At 53.4% G+C, this 18,818-nt stretch overlaps 2 protein-coding genes across 2 annotated transcripts in view; both read left to right on the forward strand.

Moving 5' to 3' along the window:
- Positions 1-6,704: 6,704 nt before the first annotated feature.
- MONBRDRAFT_23256 (uncharacterized protein) lies at positions 6,705-7,478 on the forward strand (the record flags this gene model as incomplete). Its single annotated transcript, XM_001743184.1, has 3 exons — positions 6,705-6,755; positions 7,056-7,163; positions 7,254-7,478. The coding sequence occupies 3 exons, from the start codon at positions 6,705-6,707 to the stop codon at positions 7,476-7,478; spliced, it is 384 nt and encodes a 127-aa protein (XP_001743236.1).
- A 2,291-nt stretch (positions 7,479-9,769) lies between these two features.
- Positions 9,770-18,818, forward strand: part of MONBRDRAFT_36063 (uncharacterized protein) — a gene marked incomplete at both ends in the record, with an annotated part of 11,124 nt that continues 2,075 nt past the window's right edge. The window contains 10 exons of the mRNA XM_001743185.1: positions 9,770-9,775; positions 9,943-10,130; positions 11,829-11,923; positions 12,169-12,248; positions 12,566-12,664; positions 13,515-15,554; positions 15,644-15,814; positions 15,881-16,252; positions 17,212-17,421; positions 17,486-18,769. Of these exons, the coding sequence (XP_001743237.1) occupies positions 9,770-9,775; positions 9,943-10,130; positions 11,829-11,923; positions 12,169-12,248; positions 12,566-12,664; positions 13,515-15,554; positions 15,644-15,814; positions 15,881-16,252; positions 17,212-17,421; positions 17,486-18,769 (4,545 nt within the window). The remainder of the gene's footprint in view (positions 9,776-9,942; positions 10,131-11,828; positions 11,924-12,168; positions 12,249-12,565; positions 12,665-13,514; positions 15,555-15,643; positions 15,815-15,880; positions 16,253-17,211; positions 17,422-17,485; positions 18,770-18,818) is intronic.

The raw sequence follows: 18,818 nt of genomic DNA on the forward strand, positions 1-18,818 counted from the left end.
TATGAAATGGTCGACAAGAGAGGAAAAAGTTGATGGCCTCGGCGCAGCGTGCAGTGTTGATCGCTTGCCGGTGCGGACGTTTTACTTGCCACATTAGCTCGAATGAGTCCTGACATCATCTTAACCAATCAATCTGTCAAGGTCGCTTGTTGTTTCCAAAGCAGAGTGAAACGCGATCTGAAATCGAGAGTTTGCAAACGACTCGGCACCAACAACAAGCATCATGATCGAACGCGTCAAAGCCAGAGTCGTGGCCAAAAGCCTGTGGATTCTGGTTGCTATGGCTCACGCCGCGCCCATTGACACGGGTGCTGCGTTGCTCCTTTTTCTACTTTTGGTATTTGTCCTCTTCATACGCCAGCGTAAGCGTCACTCTGCAGAGCCGACAACCACAATGTCAATGTCCGAAGGGTCACACTCACTGCCGGACGTGAAATTTGGAAAGTGGAGCGCGAGCTTTAACCTTGGGTGAAAAGTTTGCAGATGATGTTTTTGGCGAGATTCGCTGGGCTTGGATCCACAACTTGCAAGACAGTGAGCAGAGACCGTGCAATGCCAAATCGCTCAACTCAAAAGCTGCGTCCAAAGCAAGCCAAGACCTTTTGGCCAAAATAACTGTGTTGAAAGGCATTGAAGCGCACCCAAATGTTATGGGCATCCTTGGAAACTGTTTGCGTGACAACCCGCCCATCTTGCTTGTCGATGTCCCGGAACTGGGGACCCTCCCTGCATGACTACCTACAAGGATGCCGCTCGTCGTCAAGGGGATCGCGTTCACTTGACTTGGGGCTATTGACCAACTTTGGCTGCCAGATCGCAACCGGGTTGGCATTCTTGGAGACGCAAAGGTGTGCTGCATCGGGATCTTGCCGCGCGAAACGTATGTGAAGCTGCACAGCAACAGGTCCCAGACCTTTTAAGACATGGCACAACTTTGCTCGAGATGATGGGTTGACTTGGACGCTCATGCATTGCCATGCCCCTCCATCGCTGCAAAACACAATGTGCTACGGCATGGCGATAGTAGGTGTTTGTGGGCAAAAGCCTCGAGCGCAAGATGAGCCATTTTGGCTTGACGCACAGAATTGAGCGCGAGGATGACAAAGTTATGGCATCCAATCCTCTACTGGCCCCAGAATGTCTGGCAGATCACATCTTTACCATATCAAGTCTGTTTTTAAGGGTGTTTGGACAGCTTCCAAGCAAGACTTGGCTCTTGTCGACTTGCCTGACGCTTGCTTTGGCGCCTTAGTGTGGGCCTTTGGCATCGCCATAGAGAGATGATGCGTACTCGCTCCGAAAACCGTGTGCCTCGTGTCTTCTGGTCGGCATTGAACCACATGCCGCTGTGAAATGCCTGCATGCTTGCAAAGGAGCTTGAAACTGTCAGGAGCGTGTGCTTGTGGCAAAGCCAACGCAAAGAGCCAGCGCAACAGGAGCACGGAGGCCGGGTTGGACTGGATCAGCATGCGCAGCAAGCGTGGAAGACAACGGTTTGCGATTGGGGTGAGCATCGATTGGTGCCGGCAGGCTGTAGCCCAGGAAGGCTTGTTATTAACCGTGGCCCCAACTGGCATGGGCAAAAAGCTGGATTATTCGGCACAAGTTATGTTTCTCTGCTTAAGGGTGAGCATTGGGCTACGAGCATCAATCACCCGTCAGGACCTTCTCGCCAATAGTCATCCTTTGATAGAAATTTTGGCTCGTGCGCCATGATAGTTCGTGTCTGGCCACCGCAATTTGAACTGCGGCTTTGGTGGCTGTGAATCGCATTTGCATTCATTTCCCTGTTCCTGTTCCTTTTATACTGTTTTGTCGTTGCCACCCGATTGAAAAGTAAAATCGCCATACTGTCTCGCGGTGAATCGCCTTTCAATGTGCCATTCAACAAGCACCAACTTCGAAAACCAATGCTCCTCTGAAGCTTTTTGTAAAAGTTCAATTTTCATGCGCACCAATTTTTATCATTGGGTTTTTAAGGGCGCTGCGAAAAAATCCCAGCCTGCTCATAACAAGTCTCTTGCAAAGTCACGAGGCTGCACAACCCACGCCACGACCTTGAGTGCATATCGAAGACAAACGGCATTCATGAGCATCGCGGGATACTGGCTTGGTTAACACGTCTGCCATCATGTTGTCGGCCGGACAGTAAACAATGTCAATCTGGTTGCGCTCGTGCATCTCGCGAAGGGCATAAAACCTGATAAGCACGTGGTGTCGTTCGCTTTGAGCATTGCCATCGATTACGTTGGTAATGGCAGTTTGATTGTCACAGTAGACAAAAGGCTTGAGCTCTGGCACAATGAGTAACTCGCAGATCAGCTCTCGCAGTCCAAGACCCTCGGCCGCGCCTCTGTGTGTGGCCATGTACTCTGCCTCAGCAGTCGAGGTTGCAGTCGTGGTCTGACGATTTGAGTGCCAGTGGATGGGGCCATTGCACAGAAAAATGACACAGCCCTCGTGGGCTTTTTTGTCGTGCTCTTGGGCAAAGCCGGCATTCGTATAAACTGATAGCTGCAGCTCCTGCGTGTCTTCAAAACGGATACCAAAGTCCTTGGTACCCTTGAGGTAGCGCAGTAGGCGCTTGGCTGCCTGCCAATGAGTCTCGTCAAAAAATTGGCTGTGAGCGTTTAGGAAACTCACAGTTGCAGCAATATCGGGACGAGTGTGAGATGCAAGGTATTTCAGCTTGCCCAACAACTGGCGATAGGGAAAGTCGCCTTTGCTCTTGGTCACACGTTCCAGCTTTGCACCTGTCGTCCACGGTGTCCTCACGGGCTTGCACGAGGCCATGTTGAACTCTTTCAGAATGCTGTCAATGTAGGCAGTCTGCTTAATCGTGACCGAGCCCGTAGTTATCTCAAACTCCATGTTGCAAAAGTTCTTAAGTTGGCCAAAGTCCTTGCTCTTGAATTTGCCATTGCCCTTGAGCTTGTGCTTGAAATGGTCAATGACGCGCTCTGTGCTACCCACGAGCAAAATGTCATTTACATAGACCATCGCCCACACAATGTCCTTGTCCTCCTTGTAGGCGTAGACGCACTCATCTAGTCGCAGTCGGCGGCATTGCATGGTGTCGCGCAAATGCTGGTCGAGCTCGTGGTACCAGGCACGAGATGCCGACTTCTGGCCAGACTCTGCGTTGTTGAGTCTGGCGTACTCATAGCCGCCCAGTCTAGCCTCTGGATCACGTCGTACGTGGACACAGTTGCCCTCATCGAGCGATGTGTGCATAAACGCCGGCTTCACATTCACCTGATGCACATGATAATGCTGGTATGCCGCCAGTGCCATCAAGGTGCGCACGGTTGTCATGTTCACTGCCGGCACATGCCTTCCATCGTCGCTGATGCCTTTGCGCCGTGTCAAGCACTTGTTGTCGTTGCCGCTCTTGGGTCCTTGCGTGGCCGCCCGCCAGGCTTCACAGTCGGCCTTCTTGTGGCCATGGCCTTGGCAGTAGTGGCAGTTGCCGTTGAAACTGCGAAAGCCTTTGCCTTCTGATGCATTCTTCTGACGAGGTCCAACACGACGTGCACGATAGGCTTCCCCGCGTTTTGCGGGCACATCTGTCATGCACATCACTGCCCTCTTGAGGATGGCCCAGAAAGTCACCATTGTCTTTTTATTGTCCTCCACGGCTTCCATCTTGTCTTCCATGTAGACTCGTGCTTGTGAGGGCAGGTTGCTTACCAACTTCTCGACGACGTCATTCTCCTTGAATCTTCCGCCTGCTTGCAGCTTTGACACAATCTTCTCGACAATCTGCCTGTAAGCAGTCAGCCCCTGTTTGTTCTTAAGCTGGATGCTAGTCAACTCGGCTTCCACCTTGTCAAGGTCGCTGTAAAGGGTCTGGAGGTCCCTGTCAGTTCGCTTCAACCAGTCGTACAGCATGACCTTGCCCTCTGCATCCTCAAACATGGAGTTGAACTCGTCAATGGCAGCTCCTTGAAGCTTGGACGCCAGCACCTGCAATAGAACATCGTTGATTGCCTCGATCTTGTCCTTGTCGTCCTTGTGCTCTCCCAGGTCCTCGTCCGAGAGGCTCTTCAGCTTGTCCAGAAAGGGGACGCCATAGACAAGGCAACGGCTCTTGAGTTGTTTGCGCAGCTCGACCAGCTTGGGTACGTCGTAGCCGTCATACAAGGGCCAGTTGACACTGAAGGCCTTGATGTCCTGGACAATCTGGGAAATGACCGCCATATTCTCGATGGCCTTTTTGACTCTGGTTTATCCTTGGAGGTACTCGCATTCGGCTGCGTAGCATGCAAGTCTTCAGCTCTGTGACACAGTCCCCACGCACCCGAGGCCCATAACCTATACGAGAAGGCTTTTACCACAAAGAGCCAAGCGGTTCGATTGCACTTGTCACAGGTGAGACCGCGGCCTTGTAGAGTAAGCGTGGGCAAAGACAGGCAAAGGGACTTTAAAGACAACATTCATAGCAAAATGCCACTCACGATTGGCGAGATCGTGCTTATTTGACGGTGGCAAGAAAGCAGCGTCAAGGACGAAAATCGGCGAGATCCTTCTAGAAGGTTCTGGAAGGTGGTTGATGTTTGTGGGTAAAATTGCTATCAAGAAGCTCAGATGCACACATGTTGACAATGGCACGTCCGTGTTCCCTTCCAGGTGACATGATAAACCTTCGAATGTGTTCAGAGGTGGCGCTGCCGTTTGCACCCGTTGTGCCGCACCTGACTCAAAAAGCCCAAGAAAGTATTTAAGTGATGGAACACTTTAGTATGAATCGTTAGAGGTACTGCGCCACATTGCATGAGATCAATAACATAGCCGAGCCGGTTTGGACTTTGAAGACAGACGTCCAGACAGCTGTGGCTGCCATATTGTATTTTAGGGCCGAGGGCGCTCAGTACACTGTGGACTCCTCTATCGTGGAATGGTGGGAATAGCCATGATTAACAAAGCCCTTTCCACTGTTGGCAAAGGTGTTTACATGTGCAATTTTAAGGCGGTCTTTACTTTTTTTAAGGTGGTCTCGTGAAGAGAGGGTTGACGTTCATAGGCGCAGCTGGGTGAGAGCGTCATATATGCTTCGGCGTATTTTAGAGCCATTTCCTTCAAGGACTTGATTTCGCGTTGATTTTCGACTTACCGTCCAGCCTCCACACGCTGCTTTTCGGCGGCTTGGTGGGCAGTGTTGACCTCGTCCTCTGATCCACTTGTAACCACCACATCGGACGCACTTCCGGGCTGTCCAGCTTTGCTTCGAGATGCACCCTGTCAAGAGCGCCTGCTGCTCCACGGCATCGCGCCCGCGCCGTTGCGGCGTGACAAGATTGTGCGCCTGGGCCTCGACGATCGCTTTGCCGGCAGCCGCGCGGGCCACAAGTATGGTCTTGGCGTTTACCTGGCTGACCATCCCGGCAAGGTGTGGTGGAACCGTTGGTTTACAAGGCTCTACGTGCTTGTCATCACTTTGGTTTATTGACGCTGTGTGTCTACTTGAACCTGGGTGTAGAGTCACAACTATGCGACGCCCAGAGGAAACGGTGCACGCATGCTCATCGTCACGCGAGCCCTGTTGGGCCGTGCCTTCGTCCATCCTTCGCCTCTTTTCGGGGCGCTGGCTCCCCCACTGCTGCCCGATGCACCCAACAACGAGCGGTATGTCGATCAAGATGCAATGCCGTCGAGTCCCGTCTCACAGTTTGATGGGACTCATGTTTGGTTGTCTTGCAGATTTGATCTGTCATTGCTACACCGGAAGGAACGTTTCATGAGGTGATAATGTTCGACAATGCCCAGGTTTACCCCGAACTAGTCGTCTACTACACTGCCTAGATGTTTTCGTTGGGATGCTTTGTTGTGCAGTCAAACCAAGCTCTCCCAGACACTTGCACTGCTTTTGCACACATGCAGCGTCGTTCACCACAGGGCCTCCTCGTTGGGGATACCCGAAGGTGGCTCGACTTTGCTTGCACATCCACGCACAAACTTTGAATGTGGGAAGGCTCACAGGTCAACCTCGCGTGTGTTTCAAATACTTTGCAAAGTCTTGGCAGACTGACCTGCCTGATCCGCCTTTGACTTCCGTTGTCTCTTCTTGTTGTGATACCTGCGCTTGGACACGCGTCACACTTTCCCTGATTCTCAAGCCAATTCAACCGTGTGCCTGGTCTGGTCACCGTGAATACTTTCCAACCACAGCTGGTATTATCGACCTCAGAAATATCCTGTTCCATCCCGGGCGTACTGCAACCGTGTGCTGGAAGCAGCGATAAAACTCAGGATTGCCGAAAAATTCTGCAAGACCGACGGGCATCGACACACTGCTTCAATGATTGCCTGAACGGCTCATGCTGATGATGATGCCACGACACTCCGGCTTGCCCGAGGAGAAACCAAGAGCAAGCGCAAAAAAAAAAAAAAGCACAGTCATTGTAAGCGCGCCTCGCACTCGTCCGAGCAACTCTTCTGCCATGCCCACCTGGCCGGCGAGCGTCATGAGCGCGATCACGTGGCCCTTGCTTCTGAAATCAAAGTCATTCTTTCTTCGCCAGTGGCGCATCAGGCAGAGAAGAGCCAGTTCCACTGACCGGCTGCCGTTTTGAACACGTCGACTCCTTGTCCGAATTTCTGGGTTGTCATACGAATTGTACTTGGAGCGAGCTCATGAGGTTGATTGTGGCTAGAGAAGCATTACGCGGTTTCAAGCGGATGGTGAATCGAGAGATACCGATACCATGAGTGCCGATGGCGAGCAGCTGTCAAACGCATCAGATCCTCAAAACAGGGTACGTATGCTAGGGTACGTATGCTGTATGATCCTCTTTCGCCCCCTCCCCCCAACACTTTGAATATGACACTGATGCTGTAGTGACGTTATGATCCCACAGATTGGCTGAACACCACTGCACGTTGCCTGCCGATTCGGTCGAGTCAAGGAGGTGGAGATGCTGTTGAAGCACGGTGCTGATGCTACAGCCAAGGACGTTGTCAGTACAGTACCCCTCTTTACTCCTCTTTCGCCCCCTCCCCCCAAAGATGATACACCTGTTCTACATGATGCTGTACCTGTACGTCCGATCCCACAGATTGGCCAAACACCACTGCACTTGGCCTGCCTATACGGTCATGTCAAGGTGGAAGAGATGCTGTTGAAGCACGGCGCTGATGCTACAGCCAAGGACGTTGTCAGTACAGTACCCCTCTTTACTCCTCTTTCGCCCCCTCCCCCCAAAGATGATACACCTGTTCTACATGATGCTGTACCTGTACGTCCGATCCCACAGATTGGCCAAACACCACTGCACTTGGCCTGCCTATACGGTCATGTCAAGGTGGAAGAGATGCTGTTGAAGCACGGCGCTGATGCTAAAGCCAAGAGCAACGTCAGTACAGTGCCGCCCTCTTCCCCCTTTCCCCCCATGATGGTACACCTGTACCACATGATGATGATGCTGATGCTGATGCTGTGCCTGTGCAAAATGCTGATGCGTCGTCCCACAGCATGGTGATACACCACTGCACCATGCCTGCTTTAAGGGTCATGTCGAGGTGGTGAAGATGCTGTTGAAGCACGGTGCTGATGTTAAAGCCAAGAACACGGTCAGCACAGGACCTCTTTCTTCCTCCCTCCCTCTGGCTGCTCCCGCTGCTCGTCACCTTTGCTCCGTCCCTCGCTCCTCTACACCCTACCCACCGCACGCATGCGTTCTGCCCATTGCTCTACAAAAAATATCTTCTTCTTTCCCGTTATCCCTGTGCTTCCCCATTTTTCGTTCACCCGTTGTCACTGCTCCCTGCGTCCCGCCTTGTTTGTTTCTAATATCGTGACTTCAAACCAATCACTTTATCACCCCTTGCCAATCGCGCCCCCTTACCCCCCTCGCACACCCAAGCGGCTTACAGCGGCCGTTTCTTCAGTTTTATCCCGGCACACTCGACGCTCATCCCCCTTCCCCCTACAGAAAAGAAAAAAAAACCCGTTCCTCATGTTTTTTATCATTGATTATACATAGTGCGGCAAAACGCCGCTCCTACTAGCCTGCGCTGCCTCGTCTGCCAGCCGAAAGGTTGTCCAGCCACTCTCGCGTCACGGTGCCGACCCAGATGCGAGAGATCTTGTAAGCCTTTTCATCACAATGCCGTACCTTTTGCGCTGTCACTGCTTCCTGCGTCCCGCTTTGTTTTGCTGTATCTTCAGAGCGCTTCCCGTTTCTAATGTCGTGACTTCAAACCAATCACTATACCATCCCTTGCCAATTGCGCCCCTGCCTCCCTCGCACACTCAAGCGGCTTACAGCGGCCGTTTCTTCAATTTGACCCCAGCACACTCGACGACCCCCCTCAGAAAAGAAGAAAAACCGTGTCTCATGATTTTTATCATTGAATATACATAGTGCGGCAAAACGCCGCTCCAACTAGCCTGCGCTGCCCCGTCTGCCAGCCGAAAGGTTGTCCAGCAACTCTTGCGTCACGGTGCCGACCCAGATGCGAGAGATCTTGTAAGCCTTTTCATCAAAATGCCGTACCTTTTGCGCTATTCTGCTGCACCTGCGATTGATACCTGGTGATCTGCTGTGGCAGAGGGATGCACGGCCCTTGGATCTGCTCCTTCGCAGGCATCGCATCGAGCTGGAGGTGGGCCTTTTTTTTATTTGTGGTACTGATTGCAGAGACAAGCTTGCTTACCGATGAAGCTGTTTCCCTTTATAGGTGATCACAGAGCTACTGGGCGCAACCCAAACCCTTTGCTCCTACCAAACTTCAAATTCCGATGGTGCGAACCTGATTCCCATGTCATTGTTCGCATTGTCTTGTTCTCATCGGAATTCCACGCGGTGCCAGTCCAAGGCTTGATCCATGCGGAGCAGGCCAGACGCTGGCGGTGCGCTGCTGCTGTTCTCTGTAGCGTCGGCTGGCGCGTGGATCCTCAATTGTTCAATGTCCCAGATTTACAAATCCTTGTTGACTGCGTGGCCGCTCTAACGTCCGCCGCTCAAGCTGCACCTACAAATTGACATGTGAAATATGTGACGCTTGTGGTGGGCTTGTCGATGAAGCAGAGATTGAAGTCAACGTATTGGACTACAAGCATAGACGTACGTCCAGTAGCTGCTGGAACGCACTGGAAGATACCAGTCCTGACTGTTGTGATCAACCACTGAAGGATGGTGTCTGATTATTCTTGACGGCGCTCGTCAAGGAGGCCTGTAGAACATTGTGATTGTGTCCTGCCACCAAAAAATAAGAACGGTCCTGTAGACTGGAGGTAGCATTTTTACTTTGTACCTTACCTGTTTCTATTTTCTCTGCTTGCTTTGTGAAATGACCACAAACAGATGATATCCTGGAACAACGGGCAGGGCGGGCTTTGCCAAACGTCTGAAGCAGAGCAGTCCAACAATCACCTAAAAAGAGCGAAAAACTGCCCCGTCTTCATCCGATATGACATTGACTGATGGCAATGGTGTCTCGATATTGGCGGCTGCGGTACTGCGCGAGCTGGTGATGATAGGGCGGCCCGCCGCAGGAGAAACGGAGCAAGCGCGAGCACAAATAAGACAAGAAGAGAAGTACAAGAAGCACCATCATCATGCATTAGACTACAAGCATAGACGTATGTCCAGAAGCTACTGTATCACTGGAAGACACCAGTCCCGGCGATGTTGCTCGATTATTCTTCACAGCGAGGAAGCATGTCGAACATCGTGGTCGTTCCTGCCATCGAGATATAAGTACGGTCCTGTAGACCAAGGGAGTGGCATTTTGAGCTTCATCGGGGGCGCTGAGTGTCAAAGCCAGCATGCAGGTAGGACGGCACGCAACGTCTATGGCCGTACCCAGCTTGGTCACAGTGAAACTCGGGTGCTTGATGGCTGCGTGCCAAGCTGCGGGTCACTGCCAAAAAAAAAGACGGGTGTAGTGTGAGATCGGGGGTTTTTTTTTCGCTCCAACTCTTGTGCCACATCGAAACAGGCTGTCCGCGGCAGCGACTATCTCTTCAAACCCACAGATTGGCAGTGTGCCAATGCGGTACCGTCAATTGGCAATGTCGTTCACGATGCAGCATTTGTCAGTGGCCTCGGGAAGGCAAAGTGGAAATGCGCGAAGGGTACATTTCCCGGTCTCTCTCTGCTTGTGCTGACCTGTCGCATGTGCACGAGGTGAGTCAATTGACGCTCCTTTTGCCTGACGCTATTGCGTCCTTGCTGGCCCAAAGGCCCGACGTATTCCGTTCATCACGACGGGTACATTTGTTTGCGTGCAACCTAGGTGGTTGGTGAAGAACGGTTTCCAGTTTCGTTTCGCACGAAAGCAGTCGCATATGGTCGTGTAACGTCTTGTAACAAGGCCAGGATCAGTGAAGGCATGACCTGATTGTGGCCTGCACTACAGCGAGGTCTTTAAGACAATGCTCGCATCTGCGTTGACCAGACGCACTGGGAGATTACCATGCATGAAAATCGCCACACAGTGCTGGTTAACGACCAGCTTGCCTGTGTGCTGCTGAATCAAGAAGCAATTTGAAGAGTAGGGATCAACGTGAAGGCAGCCATCGACAATCAATGCCTCGACGATTGTTGAGGCATCAAGGCGCACCGCAACCGTGTGCTGGAAGCAGTGATGAAACTCAGGATTCTGAGAGACCGATGGGCGTCGACAGAGTGCTCGAATGATTGGCTGAACGCCTCATGCTGATGATGATGATGATAATGTCACGACACTGCGGCTCGCCCGAGGAGCAGAAACCAAGAGCCAGCGCAATATTCTTTTTTAAAAAACAAAACAAAACAAGAAGGACATGAAGCACAGTCATTGCAAGCGCGCCTCGCACTCGTTTGACCAACTTCTCTGCCATGCCCAACTGGCCGGCGAGCGTGATGAGCGATCACGTGGCTGTTCCTTGACTCTGAAATCGAAGTCATTTCTTCTCGTACTGGTTCGGCCGATACTGTATTCAGATGCGTCATGTAGCCCGTGACGTGAAGCACGTGTCACAGTCGAACGTGTCGAACCTATAGAGGGACCTCAGCAGCTATAAGCATTGATTCGCTCTTCCTTTTTGCTCCTGGCAGAGGCATTGAGAAATGCGGGTGCTCTGCCAGGATCTGGGCTGCGCTTGCTCTGCGGGGATTTGGGCCACGACGGTCGGGCTTTCCGATGAAAGAAATTGGCAAAGACTTCTAGCCATGGCGGTCATTGGGAGCGACGAAAAGGGCCAATAACGTTGCTCGTTCCCTTTGGATGCGCGAGGCCATGAGCTTAAAGCTGCTGGAGGGCAGTTAGCCAACGGGCTTGTCAAGCCATGGCAGTCAACAAGGCAGTACACGTTGTCCGTTGAAGCCCCAATTTTGCAGTGCTTTTGAAGCCGCTTGTCACGGGCGAGCTGTCATGGCTGGCAACGAGGCAGCTCACGTTCTTCCGAGCGCTTTGGAATTTGCTTGTATAACTGTTGTTGTTTTGACTTTTTCTTTGAAAGTTAAAAGTTTGAAAAAAAAAAAAAAAAAAAAAGAAAGGTTGTGTGTGTGTGTGTGTGTGTGATGTTGGCATTTTTTTCGTTGTGAACCAAGCTTTCCTCTCTCTCTCTTTTTTTTTCATTTTTTTTTTTTATGGTACCCGAGTTTTAGTACCGAGACCTCTCTCTCTTTGGCTTCTTCTTCTTCTTCTTCTTGTTGGTGTTGCCCTTTTTTGGCAGCGAACTCGGTATCGGTATCGGCATCGGCGGGCTGCTTGACGTGTCTTGCGTTGTGTGTGCGTGGTGACTGATTGCTTGTGCTTGGTACGGGACTTTCCTGGTTGGGGCCTTGCGGCGACGCCTAAACGTTTTGGTTGAAAACACCACTGCCATTTTTTGATTTCAGTGAGGCCACTGATCTCGCCTCGCAGGGCGACAACGTGCGCTGGGCAACCAAGTACGCAGGCCCTCGCAACTGTCACAGAGAACTGTTGGGCAAAGGTTAGTCGTTTGCTGCACCAGACAGAGGAGAGCAAGACCCGCTGACCGGTTGCCGTTTTGAAGACTGCGCGCGCCTGTCGAATCCCACTCGGAATTTTGGGCTGTCAGACGAGTTGTACTTCGATGGGGCTCATGACATGAGTGGTGGATGGAGAAGCAAGAAATCGGTTTGAATCGAGAGCTACCGTTTACCATGAGTGATGATGATGATGGAGAGCAGCTGTGGTGTGCGTGTAAATCATCAGATCCACAGGAGGCGCTGCAGCTGTTGACCAGCTGGGACCAACAACGTATACGAGATGCTGCCCAATACGAAGATGTTGTGGTACGTATACTGCTTGGTACGATATTGTGTGATATTGGTTGCACTGAATGGGGTTATGGTCTCACACTGCATGTTTGCATTATCTTACAGCATGGCCATCCACCATTGCACTGGGCCTGCCGTAAGGGTCATGTCAAGGTGGTAGAGATGCTGTTGAAGCACGGTGTTGATGCTGAAGCCAGGAACGACGTCAGTACAGTACCTCCCTCTTCCCCCTTTACCCCCCTATGATGGTGCACCTGTACCACATGATGATGATGATGATGATGATGATGATGATGATGCCGATGCTGATGCTGTACGTCATCATCCCACAGGACGGCCATACACCACTGCACTGGGCCTGCCGTAGCAGTCATGTCAAGGTGGTGGAGATGCTGTTGAAGTACGGTGTTGATACTGAAGCCAAGAACGACGTCAGTACAGTACCTCCCTCTGTCCACCTTTACCCCCTTATGGTGGTGCACCTGTGCCGCATAATGACGATGATGATGATGCTGATGCTGGTGCTGAACGTCATGCTGATGCATCATCCCACAGTTTGACTTTTCACCACTGCACTATGCCTGCCGTAGCGGCCATGTCAAGGTGGTGGGGATGCTGTTGAAGCATGGTGCAGATGCTAAAGCCAAGGACTGGGTCAGTACAGTACCTCCCTCTTCCCCCCTTCACCCCTCTGGCTGCTGCTCCCGCTGCTCGTCGCCTTCGTCCCCACCCCTCCTCTCCTCTACACCCATGCTCGTCCTTTCTGGCTCTGGCTCCTTGCGGCACACGCGCCGTTTCTTTGTTTTTCTCCAAACGCGCCTCCTTTCGGACCCTGGTTTGGTTCCTGCCCACACCATTTGTACAATGCCCTTGCGTTTGGTGGCACTGACACACTCTGAAGCTTTGTCACACCGCTCAACTGAACTCTCGTGTGGTTCCCCACCTCACACGCTCTAACCGTCTTGCTTTGGCCGTGTTCTCAGACCTTTCAGACGCCCCTTGCTTGGGGATATCAATGCGGGCATGGCGACAAGCTGGAGCCCGTGTTTGCTGCTCACGAGGCTCGCTTGACACAACCACCCGCACCCCTTGCTCCGCCTGCGCCCGTCGCTCCGCCCACGCCAGCACCGCCTTCCGCCTGGCTACCGCCTCTGCCCACCACCCCCACCCTCGAGGTGAGCCTGCTCCCCCATCTTGTTTTCCCAATGCATTGACCACCCCAATCCCCACGGCCTTACCCAACCTAATCACGATCATTGACACCACACAACCCTCTATTAGACCACGGCCTCTGTTGTCGTGGCGGTGGACAAGTGGCTCAAGCTGATTCTGCCCGAGCGCACCACCACCCATACTCTCCCCCACCTCGATGCCTTTATCAGTGGTGCCGCCAAACAAAACCCCAATCTTGCAACGATGGTTGCTTCAATCCGAAAAACCATCGATGAAGCTCGACCAGATTTTCCCGCCATGGACTGGGCTGCCTTTCAGACGGCCATTACCCAGGCCCTCAACGCACTTGACCAGGCCCTGGAAGCGCCCGAAGCGTTAAGCAACCGCTTGGAGCATTTGGACCCCAACACAGACAACCTAGAAACAGTGCTGCAAGAGCTGCACGATGTCACTGCTGGGCTTGAGCTGCAGCCAGCTTTTCTTGAGCTTCAGACCGTGCTGGCAGCATGCCCCGCTCCATCCACCACGCCAGTGATCGCGCCTAAAACGCCACCCACCGACCTGGCGGCGGCCCTGAGCAAAGTCATCGCCCTGAGCGGCGTGGAACCCAAGCGTCAAGAGCTGCTCACCAGCACCAACAGCAACCTCAAGAGCCTGGTGCTGGCCTTGATTGATGCCCTGGGTGCCGTGGCAAGAGCGGGAACCACAGACACCGATACGATCCTTCGCGTGGAAACGCTACGGCAATGCGCGCAATGCGTGGATGCAAGTGCACCACCACCAGCCGAGGCATTGCCCGAGGCCTGGGAGAAGCTATGCCAAGCTCACGAGAAGCTGAGCCTGCTCGAGCAAAATTGTCTCGAACAAATTGCTCAGTGGCAACCCCCTCTAGACTTCGAGCATCAGGATTGGTACTTGGCGTTTGTGCACCACGAGTCGCAAGCTCTGTTGCAGCAATTGCAAGACATAATCGATTGGCAAGCCACGACGCTCTCCGTATTGACCTCGTGCATGAGTCACGTGGACAGCTTGACTCAAGACGTTGATGATGAATCGGTTGCTGCTCACGAGGAACTGACAAAACTACAGGCCGAGATTCAAGGATTTCACACGGCTTTACAACATCTGCCTGAAGACGTGCACTCAAGCCTCGAACACAAGCTCCGAGAGAAGAAGGAACGGCTGGATGCCTTGCGACACCAATTATCAGATCAGCCACACGTGGACCACGTCGCAGAGCTCGCCCAGCTGCTGCACCAACACCTCCCAGCGCTGCTGGTCTTTCTGCACCCTGAACAAAGCACGCTGGGAACACGGCTCCATACTGTGCTTGGGCCCGACCTTCCGGCCAGCCTGATCTTGGAGGCCATGACCGAAGTAGACCAGGGTTTGACGCTCTCCAGCCTGGGCCAGCTGTCTCTCCAATACAACCAGAATCACAAGGTGTACAAAGCCCGCGCCGCGCTACCGAATCTTCCTGAGCAAGATTTGGCCGTCAAGGAGTATGCATTTGCTCGGCAACACAAACAGGATCAGTGCCGTACATTCCTGCGTGAGCTTCGCGCCATGCGCCAGCTTGTGCACCCACACATCATCCCGGTCCTTGGCGCGCTTGTGGACGTGCACAGTGGCCACCCAAGCGCCTACTTGGTGCAGCCGTGGTGTACGCAAGGAGATCTGCAGCAGTGGCTCGGCAAGGCTCGCCACATTGCCACCTCGACCGTGGTTGCGGGTCTGATGACCCAGCTGCGCACGGCCCTGGCGTTTATGCATAGCAAGGGCCTGGTGCACCGGGATATCAAGCTGAGCAACGTCATGCTGGATGGCGAGGAGGACCAACCTGTTGTGCGGCTCGGTGATTTCGACATTGCCAAGGCCTCCGCTGAAGCCACCATGCTACCATGCACGGCCACTGCATCGTCGGGCACGGCGGGCTATGTGGCACCGGAGGTGCTATTTGGAATGGGTCGTGTAGGTGCACGACCGGCACAGGATGCCTTTTCCTTTGGCTGTGTGCTATACAACACGTACATGTTTCCACAGACGGTGCCACCTGCTCACCCACGAGTTGATGAGGTTGTGGATCGATGCAGCTGGAGCATACGAGCAGGAGAGTCTGACTGCGACTTTCCGCACTTGGCGACTGAGGTGAGCGATAGTGCGATACCTATTGACCCCACAACGAAGAACCAACCGCGCCTCTCGTGTGGAAACTCATTTTGGTTTCTCTGATGCAGATGTGCGATTCGTCGAGTGATTTGTACAAGGAAACGCGGGCTTTGCTTGCAACAGATCCAAAGCAACGGCCAAGCCTTTTCAGCGCCCGGAACATCACGCAGCAGCCTGCCTTGGCCCAAGTCGGGCCAGCCATTGATGTCTTGCGCGATGCGCCCGAGCTCATGTCAGAGGTGCGTTGCTTGTTAACTTTTTGGTTCTTCCGCAAGTCGTCTGATTTGAATCTACTGGATGGCTAGGTGGGTGAGCTACTGAAGCAGCTGAACATCGATGGGCGGGGACCAGCGAATATCGCAGTGCAACGAGTGGAGCGCGTGCACAACCCCGTGCTGTGGGAGCGCTACAGCGCCAAGCGACGCGAGATGTTGCATCGTATCAAAAATCAAGTGCACTATGATCAACTCCAAACGGCCACATCAGATGCGCCCTCGGGCTCTCCAGCTCTGCTTTGCGATACATCCTGTCAAGAGCGTCTGTTGCTCCACGGCATCGCCCCTGACACAATGTTGCGTGACAAGATTGTGCGCCTGGGCCTTGACTATCGCTTTGCCGGCAGTAGCGCTGGTCACCGATTCGGTCTTGGCGTTTACTTGGCCGACCATCCCGGCAAGGTAGGGCAGCACTGGCTGAGGGCTGTCAATCTCACCTGTTTACCCAAGTGCTGTGGTGCTGACGCAATGTGCTGACATGATTTCAGAGTCATCAGTATGCCGGTGCCGGACCCAACGGCGAACGAATGCTTGTCATCACGCGAGCACTCCTGGGCCATGCCCATGCCCATCCATCACCTCCCTCTGGGGCGCTGGCGCCACCGCTCCTGCCCGATGCGCCCAACAACGAGCGGTGCGTTGGGCAAAATTGACCATCTGTTGCATGTTGTCTCTGTCCGCCTCCTGATCTGACTGTTATGTTGCGCCGGCCATTTTACTTTTGCAGGTATGACTCGGTTGTCGCGACACCCTCTGGGCAGTTCCATGAGGTGATTGTGTTTGAGAATGCCCAAATCTATCCGGAGCTGGTTGTATACTACACGGCCAAATAGGATGAGCCGGACCAGGTGCTAGTTTGTTGTGAGCGGCAAATCCTTTGTTCAGTTGCTTTTCCACACAATCTGCGTTATCGACCATGCATGGTCTTCCCACAGGAGCCCCTATGGAGCTGACATGACTTCATCCCCTGACTAACATACACACCTCGACGTACTGAGGCGTGCTTTCCCTCTAGGGGGCACATGCGTCGACCCGTGTGCTTCGTGTACTTTGCAATGTCTTGGCAGACAGCCTTGTGTAATAAGCTTGTATACGGTTTTTCGTTGTTGTTTGTTTGTTTGTTGTGGCACCTTTGGCTGGCACGGGTTGCACTTTCCCTGAGCGTCTGTGTAGCCATTCTAAGGATGCACCTGGTCTGCTCAATGTGAATGCTTGCCGGCCGCAGCTGGTTCAATTGACCTCGAGACACCACCATATCTCTCAAACCTCTTTCAAAACGCCTTCTCAACACGACCCGCTTCCTCGCAAACCCAAAACTGCTGCCCCTGAACGAACAGCACATCTTTCGATACATGGACCAGGAAATCAGCACGCTGATATTCATGTATTTGCTGCTGTGCAAGCCTCTGAAGCACATGCTGAGCAGCTGGCTGCAAAAGCGGGGCAGCCTGAAAACCCCCGACGACGAGAATGGCATTCACAATGCCGAGCAGGACGACGAAGATTTCCTCGACGACGAGCTGGATGAAGACCACATGAGCCACGACGAGACGATGACTCTGCGACGCGAGGTCCAGGACGCTCGAAACCACTACAACAACAGCCACCTGCTCTTCAATATTGCGCCCCATGTAGGCGATGGTCAGCCCAGCCACCATCTATGCGGCATTTCGTCGACAAATGATCACGTACCTGCATCGGCCAACGCTGGGGGTGGCCACGTGGCGACACGCCGCAACCTTCTGGATGACGACGTTTGTGATTAACCGACTGTCGGCCGAGACGACCGGCGCCCTGGGCAGCCTGATCCACACTCAAGCTCAACACTCTGGGGACACGGCCCAGCGGGCCTATGCACGCACAGCCAGTGACCACGTGCAAACCAAAATGTCGTCGCGATTGATGCATCAAGTGGCCTCGCAAAAATGGCATGCTTTGTTTGGACTAGATCGCAAGCGCAGCATAGCCGAGTTGACCGCGAACCAAGAAGCATTGGAAGCTCGCTATCCCATCAGCTGGAACCCGGTGACTGACCTCTCACCCGAGGCAAACGGGCGTATCATCATGAACACGAGGGCCGAGCATGACGTACCCTACATGACCCAGCTGGCCAAGCAGGCGAGCATCTCGTGGGGCCACAGTTTCAACAGCCAAGAACAGTTGGACCTGGCCGCGGCCATTGACCAGCACCGGCCGGAGGATGGATGGCTGATTGTTGTTGCACCGACAGGCATGGGCAAAACATTTTGTACCCTGCCCAAGCTGGGCTGTCGCCCGCATGCCGGTACGGTGCTGTGGATTGTGCCGTTTGTGGCCGTGGCCAACGATTTATTGCGGCGATTTCAAGGCGCAGGTCACAGTGCCCAGCGATGGCTTGGTCCCTCTACACAGGTGGCAGATGGCCTGGACGTGCTCATCGTTACGACCGACATGTTTGTCCGCGTGGGATCTGAATCCCTACACGGGAAGGTCTGCTTTCAGCACATCCGCACCGTGGTGATGGACGAGGCGCACACGCTCATATCGGATGCCAGCTACCGAGATGTGATGGACGAAGTCGCAGCCAGTGTGGGCTCTGGCGGATGGACCAACATCAAACGCGTGGCGTTGACGGGCACACTTTGCATCGGGGACCAGGAGCATCTGTTTCGAAAGCTGGGTCAGCAAGTCGGGGGCAAGGTGTACCGTCTGGAGACGATGCGTCGCGATCTGCAGCTGCGTGTGCTTCACGGAAACCAGCCAAACTTTTTGTCGCATGTGCAAGCCATTGTGGACACGCGGGTGATGCGTCAGGCGAATGGGGAGCGTGTGCACATGATGGTCTTTTGTGACACCGTGAACGAGGTGAAGCTGCTGTGTGACCAGCTGCACGCATACGGCTACATGGCCTTGCCCTACTACACCGACCTGGAGGAGAAGGTGCAAAAGGACCATGTGGCACGGTGGCAACGGGGTGAATGCGACGTCA

The sequence above is a fragment of the Monosiga brevicollis genome, genomic scaffold (genome assembly GCF_000002865.3).
Source record: "Monosiga brevicollis MX1 MONBRscaffold_3 genomic scaffold, whole genome shotgun sequence".
Lineage (NCBI taxonomy): Eukaryota > Choanoflagellata > Craspedida > Salpingoecidae > Monosiga > Monosiga brevicollis.